General features: G+C 40.8%; 1 protein-coding gene across 1 annotated transcript in view; it reads right to left on the reverse strand.

Moving 5' to 3' along the window:
- The window catches only part of LOC125462409 (uncharacterized), a 320,685-nt gene that overhangs the window by 168,882 nt on the left and 126,527 nt on the right, over positions 1-25,276 (reverse strand). Inside the window, exons 60-79 of the mRNA XM_059654215.1 lie at positions 23,567-23,754; positions 22,201-22,289; positions 20,133-20,266; positions 19,357-19,481; positions 15,225-15,402; positions 14,927-15,139; positions 13,817-13,987; positions 13,503-13,640; positions 13,241-13,290; positions 12,205-12,325; positions 10,664-10,749; positions 9,659-9,788; positions 8,353-8,543; positions 7,714-7,801; positions 6,651-6,768; positions 5,918-6,096; positions 5,169-5,315; positions 4,632-4,759; positions 2,718-2,851; positions 2,079-2,173 (exon numbers count right to left, since the gene is read on the reverse strand). Of these exons, the coding sequence (XP_059510198.1) occupies positions 2,079-2,173; positions 2,718-2,851; positions 4,632-4,759; positions 5,169-5,315; positions 5,918-6,096; positions 6,651-6,768; positions 7,714-7,801; positions 8,353-8,543; positions 9,659-9,788; positions 10,664-10,749; positions 12,205-12,325; positions 13,241-13,290; positions 13,503-13,640; positions 13,817-13,987; positions 14,927-15,139; positions 15,225-15,402; positions 19,357-19,481; positions 20,133-20,266; positions 22,201-22,289; positions 23,567-23,754 (2,703 nt within the window). The remainder of the gene's footprint in view (positions 1-2,078; positions 2,174-2,717; positions 2,852-4,631; positions 4,760-5,168; positions 5,316-5,917; positions 6,097-6,650; positions 6,769-7,713; positions 7,802-8,352; positions 8,544-9,658; positions 9,789-10,663; positions 10,750-12,204; positions 12,326-13,240; positions 13,291-13,502; positions 13,641-13,816; positions 13,988-14,926; positions 15,140-15,224; positions 15,403-19,356; positions 19,482-20,132; positions 20,267-22,200; positions 22,290-23,566; positions 23,755-25,276) is intronic.

A 25,276-nucleotide genomic window follows, 5' to 3' on the forward strand; every position in this document is an offset into this window, starting at 1 on the left:
AATATTTGTTGGGACTGGAGAAGGATGGAAGTAGGAAAGAGAATTGCGTCTACCTACAACATCTGTTGTCACTTGTACTTAGGAGCTTACATCCAAAGTGTAACCGCAGACAAAGTATTTCAATACTTTTAACAAAAGAAATCACAGTGAACCCATCCGTGCATTCAATCTGTACTGACATCAGAGCAGAAGAATCCAGTAAAATCAGGGAAACCTGTGTGGAGATTGCATGTTGTCCCTGTGTCTGCGTGGATTTCTGCTGGACGTTTCAGTTCGATCGCACAGTCCAAAGCTGTGCAGCTTCAGAGAACTGGCCATGCTAAACTACCCCATTGTGTCCAGGGATATACAGGTTAGGTGTGATGCCAACAGTAAATGCCAGTTTATGGGGATACTGTGGGGGCTGCGTCTGGGTGGTATGCTCTTTGGAAGTTTCATTCCACATCGTATGGATTCTGTGATACTCTGACTCTAACCAGTCACCTCAGCAGAAGTGTGTGGAGCTTCGACACCAGGCCGGCTTGCTCATCACTTCTAAAGTTATTCCCAATCAGAAGCAGACACCACCAGAAGTGTATATGGTTCAGCTGTAGATGTGGGAGTTTTTAAGTTTGTGTTAAGACCTTTCAAAATGTCCTCGACAGACATTACTTTGTTCTCAGGCATTTGAAAAAGGGTCACTTCAAAGAATGATCCAGATGATGAGATCCCGGGAAATTAAGGGGACACTATTGGCTTGGACAGAAAGCAGAGGGTCAGGACAAATGGGGCCTTCTGAGGAAGGCTCACCAGACCTGAAGTATTTACCTCTGTTTCTCTCTGCAACTGCTGCCAGCACTGCTGAGCTTTTCCAGCAAATTTTGTTTTTGTCTCTGGATAAATGGCTCCTTCTCTGGACGGTGAACTATAACCAGTGGGGTTCAATTCTCGGATCTCAACTATTTACAATCTATATCAATGATCTGTAAGTGGGTACAGAGTGTCACCGAGCAAAGCTCGCATATAGTACTAAAATAAGCGGGAAAAGAGGTAGTAAAGAGGACATAAATGGTTTACAGATGGATATTGACAGCTGAGGGAAATGAACCAGAAAAAATAAAAGGGAAAGTCATTATTTCAGTGGGTAACAGAGTCAAAGTGCATCTGTGCAGGAGGATCTGGGTGTCTTTGTGTTTCAAACACAGAAAGTAGGTATGCAGGTGCAACATTTCATGAGAAAGGCAAATGGAATCCTGGCATTTATTGCACAAGGACTGGATTATGAAAGTAAAAAACTGCTGTTACTTTTATGTAAGGCATTGGTGAGACCACACCAAGAGTATTGGGTCCAGTTTTGGTCTCCTTACTTGAGGAAGGATGTGGTGAAACTGCAATCTGTCCAGAGGAGATTCACAGGACTGATTCCAGGGATGAACTGGCTGTTGTATGAGGAGCAGTTAAATAGTTTGGGCTTGGACTCACTGGAGTTCAGGAAATTAAAGGGGTATTTGATTGAGATGTATAAAATGTTGAAAAGGGATCGATAAAGGGGCGACGTTGAACAGATGTTCCCCATTGTGGGGCCATTTCGAAGAGACACAGAGTGAGAGCGGGAAGGTTCAGAACTGAGATGAGGAGAAACTACGTCCCTCAGAGGGTTGTGAATCTGTGGAACTCACTGCCCCAGGGTGCATTGGAGGCAGAATTAATCAACAGATTCAAGAAGGGAAGAAATAAATTGTCCATTTTTTTCTTGTTTGTTAGGATTTAGTCACAACGTAGGGCCGGCACGGTGGCTCAGTGGTTAGCACTGCAGCCTCACAGTACCAAGGCCCTGGTTCGATTCCAGCCTTACGCGACTGTTTGTGTGGAGTTTGCACATTCTCCTTGTATCTGTGTGGGTTTCCTCCAGTTGCTCCAGTTCCCACCCCACAGTCCAAAGATGTGCACGTTCAGTGGATCGGCTATGCTAAATTATCTAATCGTGTGCAACGATACATGGTTCGGTGTGTTAGCAATGGGAAATGCAGTAATGAGACATAAAAATAAAAAGGGAATCGCTGCCATACAAATACAACATCGGAGCATGATCTTCATACCCTGACTTCTTCGGGATTCAACCCTCTGAAAGTCTCAAAGTCCATGTTGATGCTGTTGTTAGCGAGGAGCTTCAGATCATCAGCTGCAGCACCACCTGAAAACAGAGAGACATTTCTTAGTTGCACGCTCTCCAATGGCATGTTACAGCATTGGGAAAAAATTTCCATGGACAGCCAATTGAGAAATGGGGAGAAAATCTACAAAATGTACGAGCAGAACATTTAGACAATTGCTTGGGATAAGGACCCAAAGGAGAGCTTGGATGTATTTCCAATGGGAACATATCTGCTTCCCCTCACCATGTTCACATAGAAGTGTGGGACACTTCATTGGATCCGTGATGATATGTCTGTTGATTTTATTCAAAGTATGTGCATTGTGATCACAATTGTTTCAAGATGTGGACAACTCATCAATGACATGTGAAATGAACTAGGTTAACGCATCTCAGAAGGTTAAACTACAGCAATATTTCAGCATAAACTGGCTTCCTTCAGTTCTGCCAATTTCAGCTCCTGAATTCCATTGTGTTTCTTTGGTGCCAACAGGAAGTGAAAGTGAACTCCAGATCACACTGACCGAAACTCTATTTGTCAATCGTCAGTGTTCATGAGATCCCTGTGAATCCTTCTACTCACCAACATAGGCCTTTATCAGCTGGAAGTAGGGAATCGGGTCACTTTGCTGAGACCTCAATGCTGAGAATGCTCGGTGATAAAGCAAGTCTTTCTTTGACTGTGTGCACGTTGAAAGATCCAGTGATCCTGCATCCCTGTGGGAGAAAGGTTATAATGATAGTTTTCTTTAGTGCCTCTGTATCTGCCCAATCATTTATCAGAATGTGGCACAGTGCCAGGTGTGCCAATTTGGAAATCACATCTTCTGACATGACTCGAGCGGCCTTGTGACACTGTATTAGGATCCTTACCTCTGAGCTAGTAGGCATGGGTTCAAATCCCATCTACATTGGAGTTGTGCAATCACACCTCAGAAATGGTTGATGGCAAAATATCTCCCACGTAATTCACACTTGTACTGCGATATTAATTCAGCGACTCATGTTAGAAAGGACCTATGTATTAGCCTAGTGAACAGTTGCTGTTGTAAGACACAGCCATGGCAATGTATCCCAGAAAGGGTTAATGACTTCAGAAGGATAAGACAGCAAAGGTCAAACAGAGCCCTACATCCACAACAGGCCTTCTACTTCACCTTGGGAAAAGATTATAATTCAATGTAAAACGCAACAAAAACAAATGTTCGAAGATTGATTAGCGATTATCGTCCATTCTGGTCAGTGACCTCCAATGATTGTTGGCTTTCAGAATCAGTGGGAGATACGATGAATAAATTGCACTGCTCCAGAATCTCCTTGTCATTCAACTGCCTGTGGTGGGAGAACAATACCAGATGGCAGTATGAAAGGGACATTACGCTGAGAGGCCGCTGGATAACACGATAGATCTTCAGTCAAGAATAGTCAGACATTATAATCTAACTCGCTATAATGTAGATTGAAATTGCAGATTAACAACTGCATGACGACAGCTGCAAATTTAAGTTGACTTCTCAGCTCTTATATTTAATTAAGTTCAAAATTTTTCAGACAAATTGCTTCAAGCAATGACAATTACCTGCAGCAACGATTGGAAGCAGACATTTCATGATGGCAAGTCCCAAATATTCAGTTTTCATCAGAACTAACCTACTTGGAAGTAATTATACAGCCATAAAACTAACAGAATATATCGCTGTAAGTCCATCCAGGGCAACCATTGAGGTTGTGACAGAAGAAAAGAGCAACCCCAGAGGATATATCCACAGATTTCTGAAGTTAGCAGAGTATCAAGTTCAGTTGCCCAAACATTGTCTCTGCATCAGCATCATAACAGCCAGCTGCTAATGCTCAGTGTGTTCACATCCAAGTTAGAGGTGACATCTAGAGTTCAGTGAATTGTTCTCAGCATTTCAGAAACAGAAACAAAGTAACTCCACTTGAGAAAAATTTACCTGGACAGGAGATGTTTAACCAGGAGAACAACTTTAATAACCTTTGCTTGTGTTGTTGCCTGCTCTGTTTGGAAAAGAGAATGCTGCGCGGTAATTTCATCGAGTCTGATAAAATCATGAGTTGCTGAGAGAGGACAAGCCTGTGTCTTTCAACACAGAAGTCAATAATTGGAAGATGTGAATTTAATGTCATTAGTAGCAATATTATTTCATCCACGGGCAAGAACTCTAACAACCCATTGCTTGAAACAGGGACCACAATCAAAACACTCACTGCTTTCAGCAAATATCGGGATATGGTTCTCAAATGCACTGAACCACAACACAGTCAATGAAGATCAGGAAAAAGGGGTGAGGCTCAATAGGACCATTTCAGCCGGCTTAGACATAATGAGCCAAATCAGCTCCTGTCGAATATCGTTTCCACTCTTGGCTTCACAGCTGCATCGCACCCAGTTCGATGATTAAACAATTTGCACATTCTCCAGACTGTTCACATTGCACACATGAGGAAACTAGCAAAGAAAAGATCCAACACTCACGTCAAGTTTGAAATTGTCAACAGCTGCTGTTCATCCAAAGTGCATAAGCTGGCTCCACCAATAGATTTCAAAGAAACTGCATTCAGGTCACCACCTAACTGGAGATATCTCGTCACAATGGATTTGATCTATTGAACGAGAAGTGAAGTTCAAAATACATTGTTATAACAGAACCGATAAATTCAAGATGTTGCCTTTCATTGTTCATTTCTTCAAATTTAGAACAACCCATACATTCAAGTAAAATTCTCGCAATTTTGTTCTGTTTAAATAACATTCCTATCGAAAAACATTGGCTTATACCACAAATCATCTTTCCCAAATCTCAGTTACTATATTCCCGATTACCACAATTAAAGACTGCAATCAATTTGCAGCTATTGCAGAATCTTTTGCACATAAACAAGGACCTTGCTTCAAGAAAGACATTTGTCTTAAACACTGGTGAGAGTGTATTCCGGTTATTTTTCATGATCTAGTTATCCTTTCTCTGCAGATAACAAGACTTGAACAGGAATATTCTCCTGGTTTCAGTACCGTTGTGTTGTCCAGCTGTTGCTTCGTTAATGCAGAAAGTGTCTCAACTCGAGTGATATTCCAGCTGCTGACTTCTGTCACATTAAACACAGTTGAGATGTTGCCCAAAAGTTGAATCTGGTTTTCGGGCAGTCCACTGGGATAAATCTGTTTCAAGAAATCAAAAAATAATCAAATGCTGTCAGAGTCTGAGAAGTTATTTCTGAATTCAAATCAGGATTCAGATTGCATTTCAGCTGAGAAATGGATTGAGTAGAAATCAATCTCCAAAAACCTTGACCACGATGTTGCTGAATGGCAGTGCAGTGCTAAAGGACTGGATGGTCTACTTCGTTGCCATTTGACAGAAAATCTTCAGCGTTTCCACTGCTCAGGTTGAAAACAGTCGAGACTACACAATGTCTCATTATTCCCTTACCCTGTTCAAGCCTCACTGTGGAGACGAGGTGGATGGAAACATTCCTACAATACTATTTGAAGAACTGTACACAATCCTCACGGAGTCCAGCCCAACACACGTTTCTCTATTCATGGCACTAAATAAAGTATGTGGCCTCTTACCTCTTCCCTATATATGATACTTAAGTGTGTGCAAACTAGTTGTTACGTTCCCGAACATTATCCCATCACAAGAGTTCAAGAGATTTGCACTTGCTTTGAAGCACTATGGAAATCCCTGAGGTGTGAACAGAACCGTACACATTCAGCCAAAAGGTTCCTTTGTCACAGTTTACATCACGGTCACGTACCTTCAACAAGCTCTTTTTCAGAACTTCCAGCTGAGTGGGACTAAAGGCAAGAGCTCCCAGTTGGAGCACATTGTCTTTCAGCACACGCTCACTCAAACAGAGGTCTAGCTGGGACGGGCCATAGATTGCAGGGGTCAGGTCATTAATGTCTTCTCCTGCGATTAAGCCCTCGGTGCAGTCTGGAAATACAAACCTCTATTAGATAGAACTTTGTAGTTTGCTGGTAATTTTGATCTCACAATATAACACAGAAATTTGCAGCTTTGTGTGGCAATTCCTTTTCTGGAGAAATGCTGTTAGGAAAGCATAACAACCATTCCTGATCTGCACTTGACAAAGACCAGTTGAGTGTGGCTTGCTAGTGCATACAGTGGATGTAACTACTTGGCGGCTCGGAAAGACATCAATCAACAGACAGTTACGTGGATGTAACCTCGAAAGATGCTGCATGTCCCCATCAGTGTCAGCGACACACAAAGTGCTGCTCCACCTGAATAAGTTCTTCACAATGGGTTTGGCTGGGTGTAAACTCCAAAGTGTAAACTGTCAATGATATTATATCCCACTGACAACCGCACATTGAACAATCAGATGGATTGAAAAGTCTTTTGAAACTCCCTTTGCTATTTCATGCTCATGGACCAAAGCTGCGTCACCTTTGTAAAGACCAGAACAGCCCTCTTTTTGGTGATTTGCAGATACATTTTATTTAATACTTATTCCAACAACATACTTGCTGTATTGTTTGATCTTCGCAGGTTGAGCTGATCTATGAAGATCAGGATGTCATCAGGAGGTCTCGTACGTTTCACTTTCTTTATAAATCTTGGAAGAGCTGCATCAAGGACAACCTGCATTGGACAAATGGAAACACTGTCAAATTTCTTCAATAATTTCTGATTTCACACTTCCTGATTTGCCAACATCAGCCTATTCAAGAAAACATTCTTCAATGATGAAGACACTTGCCTGAACGCATCAGTGTTTTAATGAGTGAATGATCGCTGCAGGATAAGGGGAGGATTCTCACGTGATGCACGAACCGCACTCTCTAAAATCCCAAATTAATTTTAATTTTCCGTTGCTAAATGCTTTAGCAAAAGAAATCTCCAGGGGGAGAACCGGCTCCACTCGGAGGCAAAAATGAGCTTCTCCAAATTTCACACATTCAACGATAACAACTCCAGGTGAATGACAGGTGTTTTATCCCTGTGGGTGGGATTTCAAGACCAGGGCCATATTCATAAGGTGAGAGCAGAAAGATTTAAAAAGGACATGAGGGGCAATTATTTAACACAGTGCGGTTGATGTGTGGAAAGAACGACCTGAGAAAGTGGTGGATGCAGATAGAGTCACAACATTTAAAAGACATCTGGATCAGCGCGTGAATAAGCAATGGTGGTTAGAATATGGGCCAAGTGCAGGCAGGTGGGGCTGGTTTAGTTTGGGATTGCGGTCAGTATGGACTGAGGGGTCTGCTTCTGTGCTGTTGGACTCTGTGACTGTATAACCACATGATAATTCAATGATAAACCGTCCCAGGACTTCAGGCACATTAATAAAGGCAGCACAGACAATACAGTGGATGCAAACAGTTCTCATAGATCTATAGGGCCAACGCTTTGAGTAGATAAATAGTGATTATTCGTGTAATTAACATGGGGTTTGATCACTTTGCGTTTCGCAAGAAAACGCTTAAAATGTAGAGTCTTTTAAGTTGCAACTAAACAATTCTGCTTGACTATTGTCTCACTAACTCAAGTATCTGAATCAACCTTCAACCAAATCAACCATACCCTGTTTACTAGAATCCACGTGTCAGTCAATGTCAAAGGAAGATTTCCCAGATCCTGGATTGTCGATGATGACCACGATGAAGGAACACTGCAGAGAAAAAGGAACGAGACTTTAAGAATAACGTGCACAGCTGGATGAACACAGCAGGCCAAGCAGCATCAGAGGAACAGGAAGGCTGAAGTGACGGGCCTAGAACTTTCTTCTACTATCTCTGGCTTGAAGAACACATTACTGACAGTGCGGGGCAGAATTACACGTTTGAACCAAACAAGAGCAAGATTTATCTTGCTCGCCTTCTGCCATCCTGAGAGCCTCCAGAGAAATCCATAATGAAACTGTTGGCTAAATACGCTATTGAAACTGACCCAGATTCGAGCTCATTCTACAAATCGCTTGGAACCACAGTAACAGTCACCTCATCTTCCAAAGTGTGTCTCTATGTCTAATGTTAGAAGGTAACAGCTTTCATCCCAGCTCTGTTACCAATCCAATTCACCTGCTTTCACTTGCATCTACGTGGGGTTTCTTCCAAACACACTACGTACATTCCTCTTGGAAACTGACAGCACTACATGGAGCATGAACCTGAGGAACTCGGGGGTAATGTGTATGGAATTATGTGAACGTTTCACACGCACCCATATCTGCTGGCTCCACTCCTAAGGCGACCTTCAATGGCTCTCTTCTGATCCTCTCTGTATGAGCGACATGTTTTCAGTGCGTCCAAGATGGAAATATCAGATTCTGCGATGATGGATCCCTCGAGGTCACACACCAATTTACCCAGGATTGTCACACTCTCCTTCGTCAGGTTCCTGCCAGAAATACCCTGCACATTTGGGAACAACAACAATTTCAGTTTTACCACAACATCACCAACAAGTAATATTCAGTTCATGTTGAAGAACACAAAAGCTGAGGAAAATAGCACAATCGTAATTTTTGTAACATTACCAGGGATTGATTTTCCTTTGACTCTGGGCTTCTCTATTTGCAGACATTGTAACGGCACCAGAATGAACACACACTAAACTGACAGGGATGAACAGTGAAGTATTCATTCCATCCGTAACTCAAACTGAACAACTCAGATATAAAACTCAGTCAGCTGTTGCAGAATTATGAAAATGTCACATATATTGACTGAAGATCATGTGTTAGTTTACCCCAAAAATTTCTTAGATACTGTCGCTGATGTGCTCTGATCATTAGTCTTTCGCAGATAAATGACTGTAATTCTCATCGCGTAGCACCAAGTGTCAGCATGGATTATGTACCCATTCCCTCAAGACTAAATCTCTCAGCTTTCCAGAACATGGGCTGTGGCTCACAAGTCTCCGTAGACCATTGTTAAATTGAAATGGGTTTTCTATCATGATGATGTTGTTCACTTCCACATCCAGCATACTCTTTCTACAGCTGCTCAAGTGAGTCTCATTGTTGTCAGTTTCCCTTAGCTCCAGTGAGCCTGTTGATTTTTTGAACATGTAACCTATATAAATATATTGAAGGTACGTCTACGATCATCTCAGCTGCATCCAGTTCGAGCTGCTGATGGTACTTCACCGACATAATGACCTCACTGCAACTCACTGGTTTGTCCTTTTAAAAATTCCTACACTTTCACTCATGAATGGGTGATGCAAACTCAAAGTGAATACAGATTGGTTCAAAAGGATGTTGCTTTAGTAAATACAGCAAAGAACGTTCAACCTTCAAGCAGAGCTGGTAAAGAGAACAGAGTGATCTCTGATTTGCTCTAACCATCATTTGGCTTTCTGTTTTATTGAAGTGTTCACTCTCAAAGGACTGTCTTTACTCGTTACTCCAGAATAAGGCAGCATGGGCAGGCATTTCTCTGAATTTACACGGTCACAAGGTACAACAGGCTTCTGTCAGTGCTAGCAATTCCCAGCATGCACTGGCCCAGCACATCATCCTTACCAAACAGGTCATGGCATCATACAGCAGGTTCCGTCGTCTCCTTGATCCTTTTCTCAAGATGTCAATGTTTGACTTCCCAATTAATTTGAAGAATGTTTGGCAGTTGGAGGAGCTCCTGAACTGTGCAGAGCTAGAAAGGTAAACAGAAGTTTGTTCAGCTTACAGTGAGGACAATGAACTGCTTTATCAGCCACACCTCCTGTCCTAATTTTCACAGCGTTACTCCCTTAACAAATAACTGCACAGACACATAAACAGATGCAGACAAACAAACATGCATACGCTTTCTGCACAGAGGTTGACAGTGACAGATTCCAGATTCTTCCAATACCTAAATCGGGGCACTGAGGACAAATGTCACACTCATAAAAACTGCCTTTACACCAACTCACTGTCAAATGTTCATTGATGGAGAAGTATCAAATAAGGCCATGAAATATTTCCATTGAAATGTTTGCTGGTTCCAACAACCTCAGAATAACGGACATGATACCCTGTTCTGTGTTCCTCTCCTGTTTCACAACAACAGCTCGTTCTCACACAGGGTATAACTAAAATTATAAACACCATTTCTGAGCAACTGTTTAAAAAGACACCCAGAGAGGTCACCTACTCCTGAAGGGCTCAGACTTATCCAAACTCATTAATCCCAGAGCTCAGTGTTCTCGAACTTGCTGCCAACTTCCACCTCCTTCAGGAACTATCTTGTCTATCACCTGATAATGTTACTTTATGTTTCTCTTACATTCATTGTCCCAATGAAATGAAAAGGCCTACTGAGCTATCAGCACATGAGGAAATTGCACAGTTTGAAACATCGTCTAAATCTCTGCCTATTGCGTTGAAGTCTTCATATTTTCCATCAGCACCTCATGAAGAAACTAATACAATTTTGAGAAAAGTGCTCCAGTTCCATCTTATAAAAGCCTCAAAATCCTTACACACCTGGGAAGAAAGCATCATTCAAACCACAATCGAAGAATATTGCTATGAAATACAACATACTTGAAGAAGAGGAGAACGTCCACAGGGAGAGTCTCTACGGCTGGTGTGGTTCTGTTCAAAGTTACTCTTGCAGACATGCACCTCAGCTAAAAAGAGAAACCGGTAATACATACTCAGAACAGAAACACGACAAACCCAAACTTGCTGATATTCCTCACGACTTACACTTCTGACTAGATTTTGGCAAGATGGTGGCATCCTCTTCAGCTCAGAGTGGGGTCAAAAGGGCCTTTCTCAGGATGGAAGCTGGTGATTAGTGCTGTTCCATGACAGTCAGTGTCGGGACCACAGCTTTTCACTTTATACATTAATCGTCTAGATAAACGAACTGAGGGCATTCTGGCTGAGTTTACAGATGATACAAAGATAGGTTGTGGGACAGGTAGCATTGAGGAGGTGGGGAGGCTGCAGTAGGATTTGGACGAGTTAAGACAGTGGGCAAAGAAGTGGCAGATGGAGTACAATGTGGAAAAGTGTCAGGATATACACTTTGGAAAGAAGAATAAAAGCATGTACTGTTTCCGAAATCAGGAAGTAAAATCCGGAAGTCTGAAGTGCAGACAGGTTTGGGAGTTCTACTCCCCGATTCTCCCAAAGTAAGCTTGCAGGTTGAATCAGTAGTTAGGAAGGCAAATGAAATGTTGACATTTATTTTGACAGGACTTGAATATAAAAGCAGGGATGTACTTCTGATGCTCAATGAGGCTCTGGTCAGGCTACATTTGGAGTATTGTGTGCAGTTTTGGGCCCATATCTCGGGAAGGATGAACTGGCCCTGGAGCATGTTCAGAGGAAATTCACGAGAATGAAAACGAGGAACGTTAGAGCACTCAAGGCCTATACACATTGGAGTTAAGAAGGAAGAAGGGGGATCTCATTAAAACTTACAGAATACTGAATGGCCTGGACAGAGTGGATGTTCGGAAGATGTTTCCATTGTTCAGACAGCATAGACCCTTAGGGCACAGCTTTAGAGTAAAGGGAAGACCTTTTGGAACAGAGATAAGGAGAAATTTCTTCAGCCAGAGAGTGGTGAATCTATGGAATTCACTGCCACAGAAGGGTGTGGAGGCCAGGGCATTGAGTAAATTTAAGACAGAGATAATAGATCCTTGGTTGTCATGGAGATCAAGTGTTATGGGGAGACAGTGGGAGAATGGGGTTTACAAACGTATCCGCCGTAATTGAATGGCAGAGCAGACTCGATGGGTGAACGGCATCACTTCTACTCCTATGTCTTATTGCCTTATGGTCTTAAGTCAGTCTTAAGTTAGACAGTTAAATGGGGATCTCTCATTGACAGCTGCTTATTACATGGAGAAATGATGGAGTCATTTGGTCAAAAGTGTTCATTTCCCTCGTCCCTCGACAGAATAATTTCTGCTCTTAGTGCTGATTTCCCGGCCAGAATGTCTCAATCAGAATTATTTTCTGCAATCGGCTTATTTATTTGAGATATAAATTAAGCCACCTGTAACAATGGGCACCGTATGGTCATTCACTCTAAATTTCTCCCGTGTGATTGCTTCGAATTGTCTCACCTGACTTTCATCGAATTTGGCCCCTTTCCCTTTCATTGCTTGAACGAGCTGGAGAAACGCTGTAAAATTCAACTCCTTGACTGCACCACAACTGAAGCCTTGAAGGACAGAAGGTGAGAATCTGAAACAAATAAGGGGATCATTAATTAGTTTCCAAACACTCCACCTCCTCCAAATCACTTCCTTGTGATGAACAGTCCCCATTAGCAGATATTCATTCCCTCAGTCTGACCTTTACTCATTCCTTTGTCTGTCCAACTCCTTTTCTCTTTCTTTGGGTTCTGCTTCCACCTAATTTTTCACTCCTCCCCCTACCTCCATTCCATCTTCGGCAAATAAACCAACCTGTTCCAAGCTAACATCAGTTCTCAAGAAGGGTCACTGGACCTAAAACATTAATTCTGCTTTTTCTCCACAGATGCTACCAGGCCTGCTGAGTTTTTCCATCAATTTTTTTTTGTTTCTGAACTCCAGCATCTGCAGTTCTCTTTGTTTCACTTCCTTCAAACACTGAAGTATTGAGACTATATTAACAGGCATGTGGAACTGGCTGGTCCAATAAGGACCCTCACATTGCTACTATCCTACTTTCATGAAGGTCTCTTTAAGACATATGTTCACACATGGATAAAATTTCCAACTCTATTTACTTATTCTACTTATGACCTATTGCAAGTTGTGTCATGGAATGTAGATTGGAACTGCAATGAATGGCAATGGTTGCTATCGAAGAATTACTGGTACTAATTACTCACTAATGACTAGATGGAGCTTCTATGTTGAGACCCGGAAATAATTATTACACTGGCCAGAGTATTCAGCTGGTACATGCACTCTGACCAAGTTAGTGAGCAGACCACAGCCACAACAGGTTGAATAACTAACTCAAATGAACTCAAATACAAAGGAAATTATATTTCTTCACTTTGGATTACAAGTCAAGGCCCAAACAAAACTAAAATTACACAGACGCTGATTACAGACAGAAGGAAAAATTATCAGAAAATTAGTTATATTGTCAACAATAATTGCTTACTCTTTAAAATTATTGCTGTTTCTGACCACATTTTCAAAGAACACTGCAGCCTGTAGGAAGAAAGCATTGAAATCATTAATACACACAATGGAGATAAATGTGTTTATTAACACTAACACAATCTGACTAAAACAACATGTTCAATCGCATTAGATCTATTCTAATTTTTATTTTAATCACTGTATTTATGTACATTTTCAATTCCACTGATGTTTAACTCCCTTAGCATCATCATGGAGTGTCAGAGAAACAGACTGTTTACCTGGCTGGGAGCCCACTGCTTGTCGTTGACATCACTGAGGCCTAATTTTGAGTTTAACAGGACAGGGGGGACCTCTTTGGCCAGAACAGATGGAATGTTCTTCACTGTTTGTACAGGGTCTTCCACATTCCGCAACACCTCAATAACAAGGAAACAGAACAGATGTTAATCCGAGACAAAAAAAACCTGTGAGCACTTCCTGGAGGTCAATGTTGTCTCGATACAAAAGCTTCGACTTTCAAAAGATATCAGCGGCAGTCAGAAACAAGTTAGGTAATTTGGTTACAGTTGATCGTACAGTCAATGTCACTCACCTGCAGAACACAGATGGTTTGTATGGGCTGTGGCGCTGTTCCAATATTCGCAACAAATGTTGGATTTGAGATCACATTGATGAACACCCCAGGATTGATGTCTTGGAACACGCCACTTGGAATACCAGACACCAAGCTTCCCAGCCCCAGGAGGTTCTCGCTGTTACTGACCTGGTTACAAAGCAAAACAGACATCAAAAGCTGTCAGGACCAAATCATAGGATCAAGCCATTTTCCAACTTTTTGTGACATATTATGAAATGCAATGACAAACATAGCTGGCTTCTCTTGTGAGCAGAGGAATACTCATGGAAAAGATGCTTTCCAATCACATCTCTTGGCTTCATTTTGCCACATGGCCTTACATTCAATCATCCTCGGTTTACTCGAGAACATGCTCAATATTATTGCAATTTGCGTTTCAAGGGATAAGGAGAGGCTGGAAGAAACTCGGATTGTTTTCTCTGGAGCAGTGGAGGCTGAGAGGAGATGTAACACAAGTCTATAAAATTAGGAGATGCATGGACAGGGTTGACGGTCAGTATCCTTTTCCCAGAGTTGAAACTCATGCTGGGGGCGCGTGCATTTAAGGTGAAGGGGAAAGTTCAGAGGAGATGTGAGGAGCATGTCTTTTTCACACAGAGAGTGCTGGGAGTCTGGAACATGCTGCCAGAGGTGGTGGGAGAGGCAGATACCCCGAGGGGCATTTAAGGGACATCAGATAAGCACATGAGTAAGTAAGCAATGGAGGGATCTGGACCAAGGGCAGGCAGAATGGATTAGTTTAATTTGGTGTCATGTTCAGCATAACATTGTGGGTCTGAGGGCGGATTACTGTGCTGTACAATTCCATGTTTTATTTTCTAAGCTACTGAAGGATAAAGCATAAAGGAGGGTTGGGAAACATTTCTGAAAATATACTTCACATTTGCCAATTGAACAGCACTTGTCAAATCATTGAGTCTTGGAGTGAGGATAGACCTGTAGTCACTAGACAAGAGAAGAAACTCCTATATTTAGTGCCACAATGATTTGTTTCCTGATATAAATGTTTGAGCAAAACAGGTCAATGACTATAGTATACCAATTTCAGATTTATTGGGCTCTTACCTGGAAGCCATTTCTCAGTAACCTGATGACAATCGCATTGGCCTGGCCCACATTCCAGCCTCTGACTTTACCCAGGCTTGGCAGTGCATTCTGCAGAGTCTCCCCATCAATATTTCCAACCTGTGACACTGACAGTCCAACAGCTGTTTGTCCCAGAGTATTCAAAGTGCTGACTGTGAAGTTGTCGATTTTGCTCACTATCGCTATCGAAAGCTGCAGAAAAACCAAAAACAGCATTCAGACTCCACGCTCTCTGAGCACGCACTTGAATATGTTGCAGTCGTGATTCCTCATCTACCTTCAATTGCTCATCTGTTGGACCTTCCACCGGCCCTGTTCCATTGGTAGTTGCGTTCGGCAGTATATTAAGCCCACAGACTTGGTTTATCCTTTCAGTTAGAGCCAAGGACTGCTGTGCATCCAAGGACTGAAGCAGATTGGTATCAGTAATGAAGCAAAGCAGAGAGTTTGGCAGTCTGCAAAAGAACACCAGTCACACACTGCATTAGCATGGTCTTTCAAAACGACTGCAATGTGTGCTTTACTGATACAGTAAGATTTATATTGGATGATTTTTGCAGGGTGTCATATTGCATTTTTACAAGCGTACAAATTATGATAGCGAATACTGCATATTGTGAAATGTTTCGCAGGTCCTGACATTTTAAAATGATGCCCTTTGCCTTGCTTAACTGATGAATCGACTGAAAGGTGACTTTCAAAGCAATGCCTTCTAAATGTGTAGAGAACATGTTCGTCAACAGCACCTGATCATAATGCCGAATGTTGGAGTGTTATATCTTTATGGCAGAGTTTCTGACACCAGCTTTGAGGGTAGAATCTGTCTTTGAAATTTCACCTCTCAGTGTGTTCATGAATTTTTTTCATTCTCATTGGTTACGTCTTTAATTAATTGCATTTTGATTACCATGTATGATCATTATTTATTCATCAAATCATTCAAAATCTAGCAATTTCATTTTCTCCCCAATTACAGTAAATCAACGAAAGATTTTACTCAATCAGATTGGTCCAGAAAAAAGTCTCTCTCAATCAAATTTGCACAAAACAAGCTCTAATTCTACCAATCTCATCCTTCCAAAACATTTTAAATTGTATCAATAAATCTCCATAAGTGCACTCAATCTACAAATTCTACCAATTACAAGTCTACCAAAAGAAATTTTAATAAATCAAATGTACCAGAAATATATCCAATTAAAGTCTGCTAAAAATCAATTCAATTATGTTCTACCATAAATTTCATCTATTCTAATTCCAGGCATATAGAAAGGTAAACAACTTACCAATAGACAAATGCTTTTTCCACATATTTCATCAAAGAGCACAGAGCACCTTCATGACACTCTGATCATCTTGGAACTCAAGTACACCCAACTCTGCAAACCCCAGCTACATTAATATCCATCGATCTGATGGACCAATATCAAAGTCCCATGGTAAACAAATGCAATTTGCACTTGTCTATTTGCAATGTAATTGAAACATAAAGTCGACCATAGTTCCAGACGACTATAGCACTGTTGTCTCATTAGAGAGTTAACTGGTGGCGGTTAAACTGAGGGTCATCATGCCTCAAGCAAGAGCTGCTACTGTGAAAACCCATTACATAGTTGGAACTCACTCATGCTGGGAAATCATGCATTGTTTGCAATCACTGGACACATTTACTCTGATGCTTGACAAACAAAAAAGAAAAGCACACAACTAAAGTTAGCCCCAGCGGTTTTATGCTACAAATATCTTGCGTTACCTGTTTATTTTTGTAATGAATTCATTGCTACCACTCTGAATATTGCAGAAAAAAAATTCCACTCTTATCAAAATTGTCTTGCACTCATTAGGGCAATTAATGACAATACATTTACCATGGCAAAGCTTGTCTTAATACAGTTAATTAAATATTGAATATTTATATCTGTCTTAAATAAATATAAAAGAATGTTAATAAATATTGTTTTTGTAAACCTTGGTATCTCTCGCAAATTATCCTGATGAGCACAGCATGAAAAACCTGGACAAAATGTGTTTTCTTTCAGCATTGCTTGATTCTTAACTACCAAATGGCTATTTTCTATCACTTTGGTACTAAAAATAAGATGAGATACCTGTCCAGAATTCAACACCTGACTACGAGATGCACGGAGTTGTTATAAAAATGAATGGGTTCACAAATCAGTTTACAGCTCCAATGCGACAAAAGGAATAGTCAAAACAAGCAGGATGTCCGGACAGCTTATATTTTAATTGATTAATAAAGTACTGCTCGAACATTAGCACTTAATACTTAAATAACGCAAGTGCAAGAGAAAATTGCAAATTTTATATACATACAGCACAAGGGCTATTCATAACGCACTTAAAATGATGCATTACATGTGCAATACATTTTAATGCTTGTACACATATCTGAAATACACATTATTTATTTTCATTGAAATTTTTCACATGAGGAAAAATAGTCAAAAGGTACAACAGAAACAGGCAAAAGAAAGCAAGAAAAACACAAACCAACTCAACAATTCATCTCAGGTTACCAGAGCAAGCATTTGAATAGAAACAGCCAGTGTCGACACAGCCCAGTGCCTGATGTAAAGGTAAACAGATAAGCCTTACAAGTTTAAACAGAAATTACAAAGGAGTGAAATTGCACTTTAAATAACCTTTAGCAGTAAAGGATGAACAGATTGCACCTTAAGTTTCTGGAAACTTTATGTGCACAACCTCCACCAGGGTATTGTATTGATCAATTTTTCAAGAATTGGTACAGAAGCTTTCTCTCCATTAAACTAAAATGGTGATTGTTGACAGGAAATTGTATGATTCTCCTGAATGCACCAGGTTGAATGTAAAACAGTAGTTTTCCAGTGGCCCTCGACTTTGAAACTGTGCACAAAATTTCAAATTTTTCATATTAACATCTAAGAGGGCTTAAATGTTTTAAAATGCTCAAGTGGGCTCGGACTTTTGCATCAGCCAGGCTGTCGTGTTGGTGAGGTCTGGCATATTGCTCACCACAAACACGTCTGAGGCCACATCCAAGTGCCCTGTAGCGTTGAAGGATATTGGTATTTCACTCAACATATCTAGTCTTGGTTTCTATGCCAACGAGAGTTAGTGGAACATGGTCAAGCTGAGTGTTGTCTAGACAGCCCCCTCTAACCTTTGCTTGAGGAATCAAGGTTTGGGTCATGGATATCAATCTCAAAGTGGATGGTCTAGCCTACACATGGAGCTCTCACTAACTGCACAAATCCCAGCAATGTCAGCATTGAACAGCTCCAGGTAACCATTCCCAGTTCAGTCGCCTTGAAGTTTGCAATGTACTGCTTTAAGGGACGGTTTTTCAAGATCTCATCAATGCTGAACTAAGGATCAGAGTGTTACATTTGTTCATAATCAGTACATTTTCAAAAGTCTCACTGAAGATAAAGCAGCTCAGAAAAGCTATCCTGAAATAAAGGCGTTTACTTCTTTCCCTTGGTAATAGTGTGAACAGGATGATTAACAGTCTGACTGGCTGTGTTGTGAACACTCCTTTGATGGTCATGACTGCCATTATTCCAGCCAAGTGGGCCATTGGTCCGAAGCGGTTGTTCAGGTTAATAGGATTCTGCAATATATTTTATGAGGGAGGGGCGACCACATATTCCAAATGCACGTACCCCACCAGATGTCAACCCAGGATTCAGATCCACGGCTTTAACCCCCTTTGCACATTTTCACTTAGAATCGTAGAAGTATATAGGACAGAAAAAGGCCCTTCAGCTCACCAAGTGAGTGCCATTGAAAGAAACAAGCACCTAACTATTCCATTTGAGCAGCATAGTTCCCACTGGGCCAACAATTTGTTCTAGGAAAGAAAGACTTGCACAGTTTCCTAGTTTAATATCAGCTCTTGTTGGAAATAGAGGCAGAAGAGAGAAAGAGATAGATATGGTTGGATGGTGATAAAAAAGCAAAAGGATTGAAAAGGTACTCCAATTGAGAACGGTTAAGTGTAAGAGGAGATAGCAACAATGTAAGTCAGGCCTACAGGAATAATCTGAATTTGTTGGGCTGAGATGCATTTCTTGCATTTCTTTATCTTTAGGGAGCAGAAGACTTTGTTGTTGACAGCAATTAATGGGACAATTTAAAACGCAGGGAATTATTTCACTCAGAAGCAAAACAGAGGTTCAGTTATTGATACAATATAATCAGATGGAGGCGCATTTGAATTTCCTAATGGATTAGTCCTTTGAATTAAAATACGTCTGAATTTGAATTTTTAATAAACTGCAAAATGGAGAAATTTCAAAATCTATCCCAGTTTTAGAATTCAGTCTATTTATTTCAGATCTATTTATATCATGAACAAGATCTTACATTTTACATATTACTCAAAAGCTAAATCATTGGATTCATACCTTGAAGCATTAAAATTTGGATTGTTTTCAACCAGGAAATTAATGTAGACTTTGGAGACTTCATTTATTAATGCTAGGTTTTCCAAAAGAGCCAGGTTTTCTTCATTTGCTGCAAATTCTTGAAGCTGTGCAGGTTTTGAGAGAAAATGGAAACACTTACTTCAAATAAAACAATGATGAATGAAATATAAACCCAACTTGCCACACTGATAGGCAGCCAGACAGCTAGAGCAGAGTTGGTTCCATGCCTGACCCATTTTGAACATCTAATTCATGATTTTTCTGACAAACAAGATGTACCTATACAAACTTAAGTCCGATTATGTCAACTGGACCATATCATTATCTTAATCTGGAAGAGATGACTCTGGAAGCTATAGGTAAATACTAAAAAGAGGTTTAAACTATCATTTGTGGAAGCAGGAAGAGTTAGGATGCTCCTTTGCTAAACACTGATCACTCCAGAAGGCTCTTCACCACTGACTCTCCCAGAAGGCCTTACACTACTGACTATCACAGAAAGCCTTTCACCTGTCCACACACTTACCTTCGGCCTGACAGACTTACCATCACTTCACAATGGCTTCCTTTATTGGACAGGAAATCAGTCACTGGTAAATTACAGAGATACTGCTGGGCTGCCTAACTATTCAAGTGACCACTTTAACATCGCACTTTCCATGTCTCAACTAAAGAACAGTCATGCTTCATCTTTCTATTCACACAAATGAACTGAATGGTGACTGTTAACAACAGAGTAAAACGTAAATACATACAACTGTTGAATTGTCAACGAAAGACTGAAGATCAGACAATGACATTTGGCTCAAGTATAGTCCCAGATATTCAGCAAACCATGCAGTGGAGTTCAGGACTGGATCATTCTCGTTATAGCATTTAGGTTTGGGATCTGTTACACAAAAGTGAACGAAATATTGTTACATAAAGGACAGACAATTTTAAATCAATATGTAGAAAGCTAATCTAAACATAAATGTGTTTCATCCATTGCATTCCATCCACCTAGCTATTCACTTATATAAATAAAATGATTCCTGGGGTATTGTTTACAGTGAAAGCAAATAGTTGGTCTGGTTCAGAAATTGGTTAAGCAGCAGAAGGTAAAGAATGAAGGTAAGAGGCAGGTAATCGATTTATAGAATGGCACAAGTAGTGTCCATTAGTTAATTGCTCTGGAAATTTACCTATTCAATATGTATTTATGACTTAGATGATAGAATATAAAGTTATTTGATTTTCCAATTACAGAAAGAAAGCAGTAATTAAAGGAAGCATTAAAAAAGCGATGTTGATAAATTACATTAGCGGGCAAAATTGTGGTAAACAGATTTCCGTATGGGCGCATATGAGGTTATCCACTCTTTTTATTTCTATAAAGTACAAACCTAGAAACAGTTAAGGAACAAATAGACTTGTGGGAGGTCCAGGTAGATCAACGTAGATACATGGAGCAGTTTTGGATGTCACATAATTGTTTGTAGTAATCTTGCGCAGAGTGCAGCATGTTTACTCAATATGACACACGGACTTTGTGGATTCAACAACAAAGAGAAACTACACAAAGTGCATTCATATTCTTTGGAATTTAGTGGGCTTTTTCCAAAATGACTGCCAGACTACTCGGACGTCTTGGCATCAGGGTAGCCCACAAACCCACCAACACACTAAAACAGCAGCTAATGAACTTAAAAGACCCTATACAGACAACAAGCAAAATGAACGTCATCTACAAAATACCTTGCAAGATCTGTGACAAACACTACATTGGACAAACTGGCAGGAAGCTAGCCACCAGGATACATGAACATCAACTAGCCACAAAACGACATGACCCACTATCACTCGTATCCTTACACACAGATGAGGAAGGTCACCACTTTGATTGGGACAACACATCCATCCTAGGACAAGCCAAACAGAAACACGCACGAGAATTCCTAGAATCATGGCATTCCCACCGGAAATCCATCAACAAACACATTGATTTGGAGCCAATCTACCATCCTCTGAGAAAAAGAACAGGAAATGACATCACCAACCCAAGGAAACCTAACCAGATAAATAGAAAGCGGGACATAACACCAGCGCTTCGTTGGAGGCTCACTGATGATGTTACCTAGAATGGTGACGAAACATCTGAAAACTAACCTTCCAGCTCAGCGAGCAAACTCACATCCAGATTTAGGTTTGTTGCAGCACAATTGATCTAGCAAAAGCAAGACCAGTGATCAAAAGAGTGAAACTGACAATGCTTAGTGTCAATTTCAATTGTCGCAGGATAGTCGCTCACCCTCACGTAGACACAAATATACAAAGGCTTGCAATCGAAGATTAATCACTCGGACACTACTGCAAGCAACCAAACGTGGCAGTATATGTTCTGCCATCAAGTTCCATTACAAATATTTGCGCATGGATATTTCAATTCTAAGTGCTATCACAGAATATATCACTCTGAAATACTGACACAAGAAATAAGATTTGTTGATAAACCTACATCTACCACTAGACGTGTTTCTAATTACTTTTCCAATTTTCTCAGCTCTTCAAAGTGATTTCTTTACTGCATACAGTTTCTTTGCTATCAGTAGCCTTCACATGTGAGTCTATGCATCCGATATCAGCAGAATATACAACTGGACGATGAATCATGCTCACATTGCACCCTTTGCTCACCTATCATGCACTCTTAGAATAATTCTAGTTCAGTTCACCACAAGGTGACCAACAGTAAAAGCCCTGCCCATTTCCTTCCCCTTATATCACTTACAAAGGTAACAGCAAATGGTCGCTTCCCCATAACTGAAACTATGAAAGCTTTACCTTGTTGTAAATATGTTTTGATCCCGTTGTAGGTTTCAATCCGTTGTTCTGCATTTAATCCTGTGTACAGGGTGTTCAGCGTACTGACACTAAAAGGTGAAATTTAATAATATTTTAGGGTTGAATTTTCAAATCTAGTTTAATTAGTAAAGTTGATTTTAAAGCTGCAGAATAGAAATTGATATTTATGTGAAACTAAAATAGAAATACCTAATCCCCCATTTCATCTACATAGCTACCCTTTGCCTCAGTTGCATTTATAGACACACATCAGCTCGAACGCACTAGACAGAAAACTAAAGGTGACAGAAGTAATGATTGTACAGGCATTACATCACACTGTGTGGCACTCGCACAGTGCTAAACGGGATAGGCTTTGAACAGATTTGGCTACTCAGGACTGGCAATCAGCAACAGAACTGTACCTCAACACAATCTACAATCACATGGCCAGGTATCTTTCCCATTCCATCATTACCATCAAGACAACTCTGTTTCAACGAAGGATGGCAGATTTCCTTTTCATGATAAGCAACAGTGGTTACATAGTCATCACGCATCCAGCTTGTAATTCCAGCTTTTACATAATTCAATTTTACTATTTGACATGTGCGATTCAAACATGTCCCTAGAACATTGAGAAAACAAGGTGTAGAGCTGGATGAACACAGCAGGCCAAGCAGCATCAGAGGAGCAGGAAGGCTGACGTTTCAGGCCGTCTTCAGAAATGGGGGAGGGGAAGGGGGTTCTGAAATAAATAGGGAGAGGGGGGAGGCGGATTGAAGATGGAAAGAAGAGATGATAGGTGGAGAGGAGACAGGCAGGTCAAAGAGGCGGGGATGGAGCCAGTAAAGGTGAGTGTAGGTGGGGAGTTAGAAGGGTAGGTCAGTCCAGGGAGGATGGACAGGTCAAGGGGGCGGGATGAGGTTAGTAAGTAGGAGATTACTCAGATTCTCCAGCATCCGCAGTTCCTACTATCACTAGAACATTAGTCTGGGTCCTGGATTACCAGTCCAGTGACATTGTCAGAATGTCACCACCTCCCCCAATGATCGAGAATACACTTGGTCAGTCTGCTCAGTTTTGAAAATATTCTGCAAGGAGAGTATTCTGGTGATTCTGAATAAGTACGCCTTAAGAGGTCGCATCTTAGTCAACATTTTATCAACACAATAGATAGAATTTGACCCAAGTGACTTCTCAGCATTTACATTTGCAAGTTCAGTGAACAAAATCAAAATTAAATGAAATTGGTCGATGGCAATGTGTAACATATATATTCTGGTTGTGAGACAGTGGCATCACATTTCGCAAACATATGCTTCTGACAATACTTCAGTGCAAAAAGGATTAAGGGTATAGTTACATTTTTCTGTAGGAAAGGCATGGAATTCTCAAAGTGTTGTTGGAGACCAAAAGACGTGTGGTAATAAAAGGAAGATATGGAACCAATCTGTCATTAAGCCACGTATCCACCTCTGCATCACTGAGTGCAGGAAGGTTTTCAGTAAACGGAGGCCATAAACCCTCTATGACAGCAGGTAAAATTTTGTTCTGAAAGGGAAAAGAAAATATCAAAATTATCATGTAAGAACACAAATTCACACAGCTATCAAAAATGTGTCTCTACAAATTAGTTACAGCAATAAATTATTGATGTAAATCATTGATGTGGTCAATTATGGGCATGGCCAGCACAGGCAACATCTTTTAGAGTATGAATTAGTTGAAAAACTATTTGGAGAAAACCATCAGTTTTCTAGTCATCAAATTAATCTGAAGACCATGATGTAGGAGCAGAAGTAGGCCATTCAATCCCACTGATCTGCTGCTCCATTCAATGAGATTACGGCTCAACTGATAATCTCAACTTCACTTTCTTACCTTTTCTCCATAACCCGTGAGTTCTTTACTGATTGAAAATCTGTCTATCCTCAGCACTGAATATGCTTAATGACTGAGCCTGTGCAGGCCGTTGCTATATAGAATTCCACAGATTCACTACCCTCAGAGAAGAAATTCCTCTTCATCTCCATCATAAATGGGCACCTTGACTCAGAGGTTATGCCCTTGGTCCTAGGTTCTCTCGCCAGAGGCAACAACCTCTCTTCCAACAACAATGTTAAGTCCTCAATCTTGCAGGTTTCAACTAGGTCACCACTCATTCTTCTAAACTCAAATGAATCAAACTCAATTACTCAACCTTACTTCATAGGAAAATCCCTCCATACTGAGGATCAACTTAGTGAAACACAATCTGGGCTGCCTCCAATAATTCCTTAGATAAGGGGGCCAAAACAGTTCACAGTAATTCAGGGACAGGTCTCACCAGGTTCAACAAGACCTCCCTATTTCGAGACTCCACTCCCTTTATTTCAAATGGCCAGTGATCCATTCGTCTTCCCTGTTATCTGTTGAACTTCGATGCTAGATTTTTATAAATTACTTACAAGGACTCGCAAATTACTTTGTGCTGCAGCTTTCTGCAATCTTTTCCCAGTAGTTAAAGGCTGCCTTCCTGCTAATGTGTCCTCTATCCCAACTCTGTCTTTTATTAGTTAGCCAATCCTATAACCATGCTAATATATGGTATCCATTGCTATGGGCTCCAATCATATTTGGTAGCCAAAGGTAAGGTAACTTATCAAATGTTGTCTGAAAATCCAAAAAGTTACATTCACTGCTTCCTGTTTATTATCCTGCTTGATTCCTCCTCAAAGAACTCTAATAATTTGTCAGGCATGATTTCTCCTTCATAAAGCTATCCTAACTCTTCTTGATCACATTATGCATTTCTGAATGATGTTACATTTTCCCAAACGGGTGCTAAGGTAATTGAGCCACAGTCACCTATTTTGGAACTCGTTCCCTTTTTGAAGAGAGGTGTCACTTTGGCAATCCACTGACATGTTCTCGGCCTCACAGCACCAGGGCCCAGGTTCAATTCTACCCTTGGGTGACTGTCTGTGTGGAGTTTACATATTTCCCTGTAACTGCGTGTGTTTCCTCTGGGTGCCCTGCTTCCCTCCCACAGTCCAACGCTGTGCAGGTTAGGTGGACTGGTCATGCCAAATTG

This window comes from Stegostoma tigrinum, chromosome 23 (genome assembly GCF_030684315.1).
Source record: "Stegostoma tigrinum isolate sSteTig4 chromosome 23, sSteTig4.hap1, whole genome shotgun sequence".
In the NCBI taxonomy this organism is placed as follows: Eukaryota; Metazoa; Chordata; class Chondrichthyes; order Orectolobiformes; family Stegostomatidae; genus Stegostoma; species Stegostoma tigrinum.